This window comes from Peromyscus leucopus, chromosome 14 (assembly GCF_004664715.2).
Source record: "Peromyscus leucopus breed LL Stock chromosome 14, UCI_PerLeu_2.1, whole genome shotgun sequence".
Taxonomy (NCBI): Eukaryota; Metazoa; Chordata; class Mammalia; order Rodentia; family Cricetidae; genus Peromyscus; species Peromyscus leucopus.
Genome location: NC_051075.1, coordinates 90,468,489 through 90,482,574, shown reverse-complemented (window position 1 = coordinate 90,482,574; position 14,086 = coordinate 90,468,489). Strand labels below are relative to the sequence as shown.

Sequence of the window (14,086 nt, the reverse complement as noted above, 5' to 3'; positions counted from 1 at the left end):
GTTGTGTTTTGTGGGAAGAAAATCATACTGCCAAATGTAAAGTCAGGAAAAATATTGTCTGAGTGCTTAGCAAACCATTTTCATGATCCTGATAAAAATCCTGTGACCCCTTTTGACTCTCACTGTTGATCACTCACAGTCTGTTTTTCCTGATGTACTGGAACATGCAAGTGTGTGTGTGTGTGTGTGTGTGTGTGTGTGTTTAGACAAGTCTGCAAGGAGAGTTCCCATTTTAGTTCCATGTACTATTTTGGTTGCAAATCCTCATCATCACCGTTTTGACTTTAAACTGTAACATACATTTGGCAAACTCACACAGATAACTTCGCTGTGCAGACTTAGATATGAGCTCTGCCTCCCTTTAATCCGTAGTGGTCTTTGAAAGACACCGCTCGATAGTCAAAGGATATTTTCTACACATCTTGATTCCTCTTGTATGCACCAGATCAGAACTGCTGATCTCACTGTCTTTTAGAGTTTCCCGTTTCCTGACAAACTGAAGTGGAGATTCTTGATTTTAGTGTTTAAACCTGGGCATCCTCGTCTCACTCTAGGGTCCCTTTTTTGGCCAACTGTGGTCTCTCCTTCACGCAGACTGCCTGAGGGTTTCGGGCTGCTGACACAGCCTCCATCACCACTCACACCTTTCCTCTCAGACCTGAGACATTACTCCTCTCAGTTTACTCTCTCTTCAGTTCCTAAATCCTCCAGCATCTCTCCTGTGAGAGCATTATCATAGACATCTAGAGAGAACTCACTCACCGTTCTTTCTGCATCTCCCTGGACTTTGACCAAGCACTCCTGCTTCTTGATTATTGATATTTTTGTTCCTAATTCAAAGACCCTTGGTCTCCACTTACTTCTTCATAGTCACCATCCTTTCTACGTACAGTGAGCTCTCAGGTAGCGACTTTGAATTGCATTGCTGCAGACAAGGTAGGTTATTTTATTCTTCCCATAAGCAGCTGAATTCTAAATAATGCACGGACTATGTAAAGTCTGAAAACTGTGCAATGATAAAAAGAAGATGCTGAGAAGTTATTACTGAAATTGGATAGCACAGAAGAGTAATGGATGGAACTTCAGAGGTGTGCAATGTCATTCAAAACCCATCCTTAGCTATCTTGTTGGATCTTGAACACAAATAATGGTGTTACTTAGGACAGGGGAAAAAGGGAATAGAAATTTGTTCAATCTACATGCAGGACATTTATGAGAATCAGATGAGGCAAAGCACACACATGAAAAAGACTTGGCAAATGCCAACACCAGTTGGGTCTGTCTTCTACAAACTCCACAGCACTATCTTCAACATTCTTTCCCCATCCTCAGCTTATTGGACTTAATTGACCTAAGGAAGAATGAAGGGTCACACCTGTGGCAGCCTTTAGGAGTCAGCCCAGTGGCACCTGCTGCCTTGTTTAAGAACACCTTTCTCCTGAGGCTCAGTTGTGTTGTAGAGTTCTCTGCCTGGGCTCTAGACAATCATGGAAGCAGTAGTCCTTGGAGTTACAGCTTGGGAAAAATGATGATGGAATTCAGGTAAAAACTTAGGCAGATAGGTAGATAACTGGGTCAGGAGAATCTCCTAGCAGGCACAATGGTCCTAACAGGGTGATTCCTAGAGAAAGAATTGGCATCATAGAAATTAGGGATGAGGGGAAGTGGGAGCCACAGGCTCTAGAGGACCAGAGTCAGACTCCAGTTCTGGAGAGCGATGATGATTTGGAAACAGCTAACAGGGTCATGGGCAACACGTAGGAGTTTTGTTCTCAAAGAACCCACAAGTGCCAAGTGGCTAAGACTGAATTAAAGAATTACCCTGATCACAGATGCTAGGATATTTGAACCATGGAGATGTAGATAGAAGGGATTCATCTGAGGATTGAGGTTGTCTTACAGTCTGGGGGAGAATTCAGTCTACAGGTGGTGGGCGTGTGGCCCCAGCCAGAATAATTAGAAGATGATGAAATTAGAGGCAGGAGTCAGATTGATCAATACATTGATTGACACTCACTATTTCTACAAGACACACTCCATTTTTCTCACCCAAAAGTACGATTTCTAGCAAAATCCAGGAGGGGCTGAACTCAAATCCTACAATTTTCTTTTCTTTTCAGAATACATTCTAGCGTGCTTACGTCTTTCTAGTACTAATTTCTTGTATATAGCCAAGAGTACTCCCATGACTCCACCCATCAGTCAATTCTTATTCAAATTTTTGAAAACTTGCAGAAAAAATTAGTTTTGAATTTTTTCTGTATTTTTTTGTTCTTACCCTTTCATATCATGTTATAACACCAGGTGAAGTGGAGGTGATCACCAGGACAGTGAGGTGGGGTGATCATAGTAGCCAATAGCTCTTCACTATACTAGATATGCCATATGATCAATGCTTTTTTCAATAAGTAGTGGAATCAGTAGACACAGTTTAGGAAGTAAATTTACTTTTCTAACCCTTTAATAAATACAACACACACACACACACACCACACTCTTTTTTTCACATACACACATACACCCAAACCACACATGTGAAGTCTCTCTTTCATACCACCCTGACTCTCTCTTACATACAGCACACATACATAACACATACCTACATACCCAGACCACACACACATACATACCACACACAACACACACACACACACACACACACACACACACACACACACAGAGCACAAAACATTCACACACACAATCACACACATACAAGTTATTTGGAAAGAAAACACATTGAGACTCATGTACATTTAACTCTCGATACAATACTTCTTGTCAGTTGTTTGCTATGTGGGAATAATGCTTGGAGTACAAGACTTCTGGGTTTTCAGTGGAATACAAAATGAAAGTTTGTTGTATTACGAAGAGAGAGTAGAAGGTTGGTGTTTTAAAAATGATTCCTACAACCATAGAAATCCTAAGTACAAAGTATGCTAACCTAAAATTCTCCTGGACCATCTGTTTAACTGCATTGGCGGGGGTGGGGGGTACATATTTTTCTCTGAGAACATATGTGATGATATAAGTTTCATTCACATTTTCTAGAGAGACACAGAGCAAGAAATATAAAATAAAAGTGTGTTATGGATGAAGGAAGGGAGATGAATGAGCTGGAGCTGGCCATGTCTGGAATGCATCCAATAGGCTATCTCCTGATCACAGCTGGGACAGTTGCACAGCAGGGACCTTACTGTGGAGAGATGGAGGTGCCCTCAGTGACTATCCCGGGATACTATATTCTACCTTGATGGTGGCCAAGACCACTTCCATTATCGCACATTGTCTTGGTGTCAGCCCCTTGGCATCTTCTCGAATCATGTGCTCCTGGAAGACAGGTGGGAAATTGCTCAGAAGGTGACAGATGTATTTATCCAGCCCCCTTCAAACAAAACCTGTACAGTTCCCACATACAAACATTTAAAATAGCTTTTTCAGGGGCTGGAGAGGTGGCTCAGTATCTAATGCACTTGCAGAGGACCTAGGTTCCGTTCCTGGCACTTACATGGCAGCTCACAACTATCTAATTCCAGGGGATCTTGTACCTCTGAATGCATTATATGCACACAGTACTCTTATATACATGAAGGGAAAACACTCCTCCATACAAAAATAAAAAAATAAATCTTGGCCATTTTGTCACATTTTTGATAAATATCCATTTGTCAAAGGAAAGCTAAGCTGCCTGATTAAAAATGGAATTCTGGCAGAGGTGTACCATTATTTAAATTCTAAATTAATGTTAAATAAAGAGATAAGTAACCTGAAAACTGTGTCTCAAAGGCTTTTCAGTTTAATTCCTTGATTTGGTTTCTGTCCCTTTGAAGAATTCAGGACAGCGAGGGGATTAAGGGAGCCAAGTTCACCTTCCCAGTCATCACAGATACAGTGTGCTCTAAGTATAACATCCAGTTAATTCTTTCCCCATCCTCCTGATGTTTGCCCCTTACTGGGAAGAGCCTCAAAGAATAAATAAAATTTGGCAGTAGAGCCATTTTAATATTTTATAGTCATTTTAATACTTCAGGCTGATTTTAAGATTCTAACTAGATTTTCCTAATTGTTTGCTGTGATATGTCTCAAGACATTACTCAAAGATTATTTGTAAAAATTATGGTGGAAAGTTAGAGAAAATAATAATTCCAAAAATTCCTAAGAGAAAAATTTAAAGAGTCCTGCTGCTATGCATTAATACTATCTTCTAGGATTGTGGCATTCTGTTTAGCACTGCTCAGCATATTTATCAATACATGCGTTTACCAATATGTTAATAATAATATGTTAGATACCACTATGTTAATATGTTAGATACTAACAAATAAAATATGTTGTTTCTACAAAGCTTTAATTATTGCCAGCAATAGCTCATTTAAATAAAGTTGTCTCTAGCTGCCCAAGTAAGAGGTTTGTGATTAACCTACAATTTCAGGTATATCTTATTAAGTTTTTGATATTGTATCAATAGTTTAAAAAGATTGGGAGACATTTGAATTTATTGTTATGTCAAATAAATCTGATCCTATTAAGTAGCAATGCCCTCCTAACATAACACACACGAAAGTCTGAGAGTATGAAGTAACAAAAGCATATGTCAGTTATTCAATAAATACCTAGTAGTTTAATTTTAAATCATATAGATTAGGAAAGAAATCAAGAAAAACTAAACTGGGAACTAATACAGAAAATCAGTAAATATAGGAAAACAACTATTTCCTGGTTCCATTTTTCTTGACTTTGGGTTCTTTTAAATGAAATAGTTACCCATCTACATTTATTTCTCAATAAAATTCTGAAATTATCCATCAGTATGGTTTTTCTGCTAGTATCATTCCAGCTGGATTTACTTTCTAACTAACATCTTAAAAATATAAGTAGCTTAAATCTTTTTTGAAGGAAATGATACCCTAGTAAATATTGGAGTGATTCGCTTTGTTATGTGTGAAGTTCTTCTTGTTAGCTGGAGTTTTGTTGTTTTGCATAAGACTGTAGAGGAGCTATAGAAAGGCCAGTAACGGAGCAGTAAGACATGGGACCGAGTTTCCGCTCATTGCTATAGTTCTTCATGTTACCGCAATGTTGATGTAATAATCCTTATCTATAGTTCTTCTTTGGTAATTAAGAGTATTCACCAAAATGCAAATGATTGGGGGCCTACAAAGGATTTGTTTTCCATTCTATGCACCCTATCTTCCCATCCAGAAGGCACACAGCCTCTCTGGGGATCCAATCTACATTTTAAACAGAGTAGATAAGGTTTGGACAGGTCCACTGCATTTCCAGCTTAGGGTCTGATATATGAGTTAAGCTAACTTACCCATACCATTTCTCAGGCCAAAACAACTAGGGTAGACATTTCCTCAGAACCAGTGGTGAAGTCATACATCAGTAGACTTTACTGGGATTCCCAATACAGAGTTGGAAAGGCGTTTTTTTTTTGTTTTTTTTTTGTTTTTTTTTGTTTTTTTTTTTTTTTTTTTTTGAGACAGGGTTTCTCTGTGTAGCTTTGTGCCTTTCCTGGAACTCACTTGGTAGCCCAGGTTGGCCTCAAACTCATAGAGATCCGCCTGGCTCTGCCTCCTGAGTGCTGGGATTAAAGGTGTGCGCCACCACCGCTCGGCTCTTTTTTTTTTTTTTTTTTTAAATGTTGTTGATTTTGTTTCATTTTTACGAGATCTGAAGTTCAAAGGATGTTAGAGCAAAGACAGCTATCTAATTATCAAAAAGATAGTTTGCTCAGGTGACCCATCAATCAGAGAAGTGTAGAGCTGAGAGATGATGAATTACAAGGTCATGGAACATGGTTAGAATCCCTGATCAAGCAGTCATGGGAACCAGAGTCAGCTTGGTCCATCAGATCTCACATAACAACTTCACTCTCTGTTTATACTACATGGCCTTTCTATCACTTGAAGCAAACAGAGCCAATATAACACTCTACTCGGAAAACAGAAACTTGGGCAACAGAGTGTGTTCAAAATACATAGAAGCTGGACACATGGTTAGCGGAATTTCTTTTGTAATGAGATTTAAACTTTTTCATCTTCATGGTTTTATATGAGAAACTTTAGACCCCTATTAATCTAAATTCAAGGTAGTGTCCAGAAATCCCAGTGTGCTAAATAAAAATGATAAAGAGAGAAAGAACCAATATTCTAAACAACAGCTTAGCACTGGCATCTACTTTACATATTCTGTCTTAACCATTCACAGCACTGAGCACTTGTGGGAAGCAATTTTAGGTTATGGTTATATGTTTTTAAGATGTAATGTAGATGATAACATTAGGATACTGAAATTAGAAGCATGTGTTTTATACCAGTAAATAATTATGCAAGCTGATTATCTTTTCTTGGTGTTGTGATATAAAACAATACCCATGAGGCTTATCTCTAAGCTACCAGCTGGAGGCAATGTGGGAGGTGGCATGATGTACACCACAATTCTAAGGATCAAGTATTAATTTTTTCTGAGTTTTAAAAATAGTACATTTATAAACTGGGAAGCTAAGTGTTTAGCTTATGGGACATAGTTTAGAAAAAAAATTAAACCCACTTTCCATTTCTGGAGCTCATCTTGAACTAGATTCTAGAAGGTTGGAACAGAATAGAAGCAACATGTGTTTTAACCAGAGAAATTTGTATCCTACAGATATTCAAAAGCTTGTGTATCCCAAGTGATAATTAAGGGCAAGATTATTTTGTAAATAAATTCTCACTTGCAATGGAGAGGTGAACATATTTGAGAGTTTAAGGTCCTTTTTGATGAATTTCATTTTCCTTTATTGTGTTTCTTCACTTCAAGACTTTTACAGGTTTTGCTGGCTCTATGCAGTATTACATTTTGCCTTTATTCAAAGCATGTTCAATGTAGTAAAGCAAATATGTCCTCTTACTTGCTTCTAAAATTATAATTTTTTAAACAAATTATTTATTTTTACTTTATATGTATGAGGATATGTATGTGTGTCTGTGTACCACATATGTGCAGTGCTTATAGGGGCCAGAAGAGGGCATCATATTCCCCAGAACTGGAGTTACAGGTAAGTGTGAACCACCTTAAGGGTGCTGAGAATTGAATCCAGGTCCTCTGCAAGAGCATCTAGTGCTTTTAACCATCGAGTCACTTCTCCAATCTTTAAAGTTAGAAACTTTTTAAAAATTTAATTTATTTATTTTACATCTTGACCCCAGCCTCCCCTCTCTCTTCCCCTCCATCTCCCCTCGATCCACCCCTCCTCTGTATTCGCTCAGAAAGGGGCAGGTCTCCCATGGACTTCAGCACAGCATGGTATATCAAGCTGCCATAGGACCAAGCACCTCCCCCTGTATTCCAGCTGGGCAAGGCAGTCCAGCATGAGGCATGGGTTCCCAAGAGCCAGGCAAAGCACCAGGGGCAGGCCTGCTTCCATTGCCAGGAATCCCACAAATAGACCAAGCTACTCAACTGTCACATGTATTCAGAGGACTAGGTCGGTACCATGCAGGCTTCCTGCTTGTTGGTTCAGACTCTGTGAGTTCCCATGAGCCAGGCAAGCCTTTTCTTTGGGTTTTCCTATGATGTCTCTGACCCCACACTCCCTCCTCCCTCTCTTCAAGCAAAAGTATGGTCACAGATGGGCGTGCTTTCACATCCTGCTACGCTAGGTGCCATTCCTAGGAGGAGGGCAGCATTTGCAGAGTTAGGTCACTCACTTCAGGCCAACCAGTTTCCTCAAGCTCCTTACCTTCAGTTTGGATAACTGACCGAGATCTTTAGCTGCAATGAAAATCATCTGAGGCCCCTGGAAACACACAGAGAAAAAGAAAAGGAGGGTCAGGTCACCAGATCCTCAGTAGTAGAGTTCACGATTAAAGTAGAGTCTTTTTTTAAATTTCCATTATGGTATTTTGGGTTTTATGTCAGATGCGCATAATGGATCTATTCTAAAGATGGAACAAGAGATTATCTGGCAAGGCTGGCCGCATGCCAATCATCAGCATCGTGCCCCACTTCTGAGTGTGCTAAGTCTGGGTTATGGAACCAGTTGCAGCACAGGTAATCAGTTCCATGAAGCGTATGGATAAAACTCGAATTATTTTCTACAGAGGCACTCCCCTCATCCTACTCTCCCGAATGTATGTGTGTACAATCTTAAGATATAAGGCTGCAGAAAGTAGGGATGTTCTTCCTGAAATGGTGTGGCATCTGTCAGAGACCTCCCCAACACCTTCTCAACTCCTGGTTCCCTTAGAACATCTGGGTCCTGGACAACAAACAAACAACAGCAACAGTCAATATGGACATTACTGGATTAGCACATCCAGAGCATCTGTCAGAGACCTCCCCAACACCTTCTCAATTCCTGGTTCCCTTAGAACATCTGGGTCCTGGACAACAAACAAACAACAGCAACAGTCAATATGGACATTACTGGATTAGCACATCCAGAGCAGTGGCGGGTCTGCCGGTATATGTGACTGGAAAACTACCAAGTTTGGCCAAATTCACTAGCAGCTGGGAATAAAGTCCCAGTGAGGAAATAGGGTATTCTCAACTATCCTCTATATATTTTTCCCATTGCAGAGTTCATGGTCACAGGGAACAGGAACTGTCACTCATTTTTTTTTTTCTGTTGCTGTTATTTTTCTGCTATTCTTCTTATTTCCAGTGTGAAGTATAGTGCCTAGTGCTATTTGGTCATGGATGATAGAATGAAACAGTTTCACACTTGCAGACGTCAGTGCTAGGGAGCCTTGAAATCATCATACACTTGCCCAGGAAAGACTTTGTCTAGAAAATGAAATGCGACGTATGGTGTTTCTAATGTAACATTACGTGTACATTCTCAAAAACCCGATATTCTTCAAAACTGCACAGTGTAGTGGCCCTCATGTAGAAAGTAACAGTGGACATGATAACCTGAGCCCAAGAAAATTTTCACCAAAGAACCATTAAAAATAACCGTGGGCCAGTGAGCTAGTTCAGCACATAAAGGCAGTTGTCATCATGCCTGATGATCCAAGTTTGACCCCCATGAACCATGAACTAATGGAGGAGAGAACTAACTCCCCAAAACTGTATTTTGATTCCACAAAGGCACACACAGATATAATGAATAGATTTTTTTTTAATGTTACTTTAAGAGATCACTTGGACAAGTTGAAGTGTGGGTGATGGCTGTCTTGGGGTGTGTGTGATTAAAATGTAAAAGAAACCAATAAATGTCCAAGACCAGTTGTGGGCTTGGCTGCAGCTAAGGCTGTACTTGTGAAGTGGTTTTCCAAGCACAGCAGAGGATAGTCTGCCATACATCGGCTCCCTTCTGGGTGCATCCTTCTACATGGAGGGGTCTCCGTATCTGGTTCTCTTTGAAACAAGTCTATGCAGGAGCTACAGAGAGCTTCTCCCACGTTTCTGCTTATGGGAAACATATATAGACACCACCCCGCTGTTATCACTCCCCTGCTGACCAAGACCATCAAAGCTATTTGCATCGTGGCATTATTAAATATACTAGTTATTAGAGCAGAATAAGACTTCTCCTCTCTCAGCCCCACCTTGTAGGCGTGACCATTACCGAAGCCTCAATGGGGGTTGGAACTTCCAGGTCAAAGCTGGAATGGCTACCCACTACATCTTTCAATATTCATATGCGATTTGGCTATCTACAGATGCAGGCTCTAAATGAAGAAACTATACATTCATGGCTAGGAGTTAAGTCAACAAAAACATCTTTATCTTACATCTCAGCTCACCTTATAAGAAAAATATTTTCTGCATATACACCATTATTGGATGCCTAAGGACCAAGCATGCATGATTAATGGTGTTGATATGTGTTTTAGTGTACTTTATAATCACTCATTATTTGCATCCATTTCTCTTCCTTAGTCACACATACAAAAAAAATCAATTACCCCAAATGATAGCTTTTTTTTTCATTTTTATTTTTTATTTTTAATGCTTGGTTCAGCGTGTGTGAACTGAAAAGCCTGCCCTGTGTGGTTACTTGATCATTGTCCAGCTCTACCGCCGACTGATCTTTCTGGTTTCTTTTTTTTGTTTTCCTGCGCATGATGCAATCAAGCCCTTCATATCCACAGAAAGCCATCTCCTCTATTAACCTCCAAGCGGGGAGGCAACAGATGAAAGTTGAAAGGAGAGGTGAAAAAAAATTCAATATGACTGCACTGGACAGACCTTCTTTTTTAAGCTGTAACATTTAAGAAGCATGGTGGCTAGCTGCATTTCAACCACAGCCTGTTCTCTGTGGATTTGCAGTAAAATTAAATTATATATACTATTATATAGAAAGTATTGTTCTTATTATGTTATGTTAAATATAAATTAAAATATGCACATAACTAGATAGCCTTACAAATTAAAGTTAGGCCTGCCCTCCTTCCCTTCTTCCCTCCTCCCTCGAATTCCCTATGTAGCCAAGGATGACCTTGAACTTCTGATCCTCCTGTGTCTGCCTCCACAGAGCTAGAATTAGAGGTATGCCCCACTGCACCTAACTCATGCAGAGCTGGGAATAGAACCCAGGGCTCTATACATACTCGGCAAGTGCTCTACCAAGTGAGCCACATCTCCAGACCCCTTGACTTATTTTTTATTAAGAGATGAATTTTAAAATGATAATTAAATATGAATTTAGAATGCTACTTTTATTTTTTAAAAATTGACTTAGATAGAAAAAATGTTCTTTGATCAAGCACTGTTAAAATTTTATATACCAAGAAAAACCTTCTCCAAATGGATTTAATTCATATTCATCTGGACCCAAATTATTCATTTGAATGAAAGGTCATCACATAGGATGCTGAGTGTGGGATGGAACACTGTAGGTACTTACTGTTTGGTCTGTCAGCGGAGGGAGAACAATCTGCTTCTCTATCTTGTTAAGAACTAGCTTCCAGAGTTCCTTCAGAACTCGCTTCAGGACCGTTTTCTCACAGATTTTTGCTGAAAGACTTAACCTGAAACAAGATTAGATGCACATTCGTTCTTGAGTCTCACCCATGTACCAGACTACAAGGTTGATGAGATATCGACATTTGCCACTAACACTGGAATCCTTCAACAGTCCCCTTACGACTTCCAAAAACGAGATCTCATTTATGGGAAAAATATTATATATTTATATAATTATGGAAAATGTATAATATATAATTTTACATAGTATATAAATATATTTAGTCATGTTCTACATTGCATTATCCTGTTTATCTGGTGGAACATGGAACCAGGGGAAAAAATCATTGCATCCATTTCCCTACAAGTAGAAGATTTCCTTTTTACTGATGAATAAAACTTCATTGTGTGTGTTTCCATGGATGCCACATGTTCTTCCCCAGTCATCTGTTGCCAGACACCCGGGCTGGTTCTATAACTTGGCTGTGATGGATGGTGCTATAACAAATACAGATACCTACATACCCCTCTGGCATGCTGACTAGGAATCTCTCAGATATGTTCTGGAACATACCTGGTATAGCTGGACCACATGCAAATCTACTTTTCTTTTTTCTTTTTATATTTTGAAGACCTTTCTATCCTTATTTTCAGATAATCTGTATTTTCACCATAGGAGTGTAAGCAAGGGTTCCCTTTTCCCATATCCTCACCAGGATTTGCTGCCGCCATTCCTGGGCTGTGAGCCAATATGACAATGTGACACACACATCTTTCAATTCATCCAGGATCCTGAGTTTGCTAACACAAACAGGCAAATTATGTCTTCTAAGCTTTCCTTATGTGCGATTAGGAGTATCACTTTCTGGTATTTGTGTAATGCTGTACACACCCTTTCTATGAGACTAATTTGTACATAGTTTATAGCTGATTGTGCTCAGTTTAGAAATAAAACGCAGGCTCAGAGAGATTTAGAGATGTGTCCAAAGCAGGGAAGCTAGTGAGTGAGACATAGTCGGGCTGGGTTTTCTAAGTCAGGTGCATCTTTCAGCATCATGTACCACCCATCATGAATGTCCTCATTTATGAAGGCCCAGAGAAGAGGGAGACAGTAATGAAAATATCCTACCCTATGATTCTGGGCTCAATGAGACCCCTTTAGTGGTGGTGATTTGACCCTGATACAGTGACGGCTGACATAGGGCATGCATTTTACGGCAGCTCCTTGACTTCCCATAGTGCTTTTGGGCTCAGAAATAACACTGGTAATGGTTCTTATGGGCAGAATTGAACATTTTACATACGAGAAGACATGGACAATGAAGAATAAATGACATTTGATTAACAGATTAAAATTGATACAAACAGGGAGATTCCTAAATATATGTTCCTATTGAAATATTTCTCCTAGTTCTATTTTATATAGAAATGCAATGAACTTGTAAACATCCCCTGTTGGGTGAGTTTGGAGTCTGGTGTCCAGGGATGCATCTCCAGCCAGTCAGCACTGAGTGTCTAGATATTGAAGGACTAAGCACACAGGGTACTGCACATCTTCAGAGATACTCTAAGCACAGCAGGAGCCCATTTTGCTACGGATTTAGAATTTTCAGCCTCAAAAGGCTGAAGAACTGATGCTGTTCTGTGTGGTTAACTCATGCACTGGGCATGCTAACTCATCTTGATTAGATTGGAACCAAAGAAGAAGTGAAGGAAACCAGTGGCATGCTTGTAGCTCTTTGTAGGTCTCTGCTAGTTGGAAATGGAGCGTATAGCCCATTTTAGGAAGTGCTTGGATCTCAGAGAGAAAGCGAAATGTTAAGACATGTTTTATTTATAGAGGCATAGTCTAGTACAATGTGATTCCTACAGGGATTTTCTCAAAATGACCTAGAAGACTTTCAGGTCTCCACTGTTTGCTTTAAATAATAGAAACCAAAGGATGAATCCAGTAACTGCCTCCTTAATGCAGTCAGACTTAGCCAACTTCATAACACAAGCCATAAAACATAGATTTTGTGACTTGAACTATCTAGAGTGGCTGGATATAGAACCAATTAAGCAGACAGTTTTCAAATGCCATGTGTATAATCGGCAATGGGGATTTTTCATTATATAGCTGATCCTACCTTTCATGGAAACTTACACAGTCAAGTTTCTCTACCCCTGTAGTGCCTGTTCCCATCTGTATTCATTTAGATCCTACCCACCTTTAAAGACCTAGCTCAAATGAAATTCTTACTCTGAAAAGGCTGTCACTCTGTCCCTTTTTATATGTGTTTATGTACATTTCTTTTTTTCCCTCTTCTAAAATTCTCAGCACCTTGAAAGCAGAATCAGTGTTTCACTCTGAAGTATCTCCTCTGTCTTCACCACTGTTTCTATTACTGTGATGAAACACCATGACCCAAGCAACCAGGGAGGAAAGGGTTTATTTGGCTTATACTTCCACATCACAGTTCATCATTCAAGGAAGTCAGGGCAGGAACTCAAGCAGGGCAGGAACCCGGAGGCAGGAGCTGAGACAGAGGCCATGGAGGGGTGCTACTTACTGGTTTGTTCCTCATGGCTTGCTCAGCCTGCTTTCTTATAGAACACAGAACTGCCAGCCCAGGGATGGTACCACCCATAATAGGCTGTGCCCTCCTACATCAATCACTAATTAAGAAAATGCTCTAAGGCTTGCCTACATCCCAATCTTAGGGTGGCATTTTCTTAACTGAGGTTCCCTCCTCTCAGAAGACTTCAGCTTGTGTCAAGTTGACATAAAACTACTCAGTATATCCTCTAACCAGTGGCTTTAAGGTTGCACATTCTGAATGAGCCCAGAGAACCTCTTCAACTTTTCATGTTTCATGTAACTTTCTCTCTCTTAAATTATTGTTAAATAATTCTCACGTATTTTGAAAGGTTGTAACTCCTTTCTGACATTATTATACACAATCTTATCTTGCTAGGAATGATAAGGAATGCCATATAGGGTGATATAATCCAGTATAATTACAGGTGGAATATTAAGCATGTAAAATAGGTGATGGAAATGTGGCTCAGTGGTTAGGTGCATTGATGGCTTTTCTAGGGCACCTAAGGTTTGATTTTCACCACCTACACAGCAGCTCACAACTGTCTGGAACTACAGTTCCAGGAGATCTGATGTCTTCTTCTGGCTTCCATGGGCTTTGCATGC

At 39.7% G+C, this 14,086-nt stretch overlaps 1 protein-coding gene across 8 annotated transcripts in view; it reads right to left on the bottom strand.

Annotated features, from left to right (window-relative positions):
• Nucleotides 1-14,086, bottom strand: part of Unc13c (unc-13 homolog C) — a 435,177-nt gene that overhangs the window by 38,768 nt on the left and 382,323 nt on the right. For all 8 annotated transcript variants that reach the window (XM_028865275.2, XM_028865283.2, XM_028865248.2 and 5 more), the window contains 3 exons: nt 10,841-10,964; nt 7,727-7,783; nt 3,250-3,330 (listed from right to left, as the gene is read on the bottom strand). In XM_028865275.2, the coding sequence (XP_028721108.1) occupies nt 3,250-3,330; nt 7,727-7,783; nt 10,841-10,964 (262 nt within the window). The remainder of the gene's footprint in view (nt 1-3,249; nt 3,331-7,726; nt 7,784-10,840; nt 10,965-14,086) is intronic.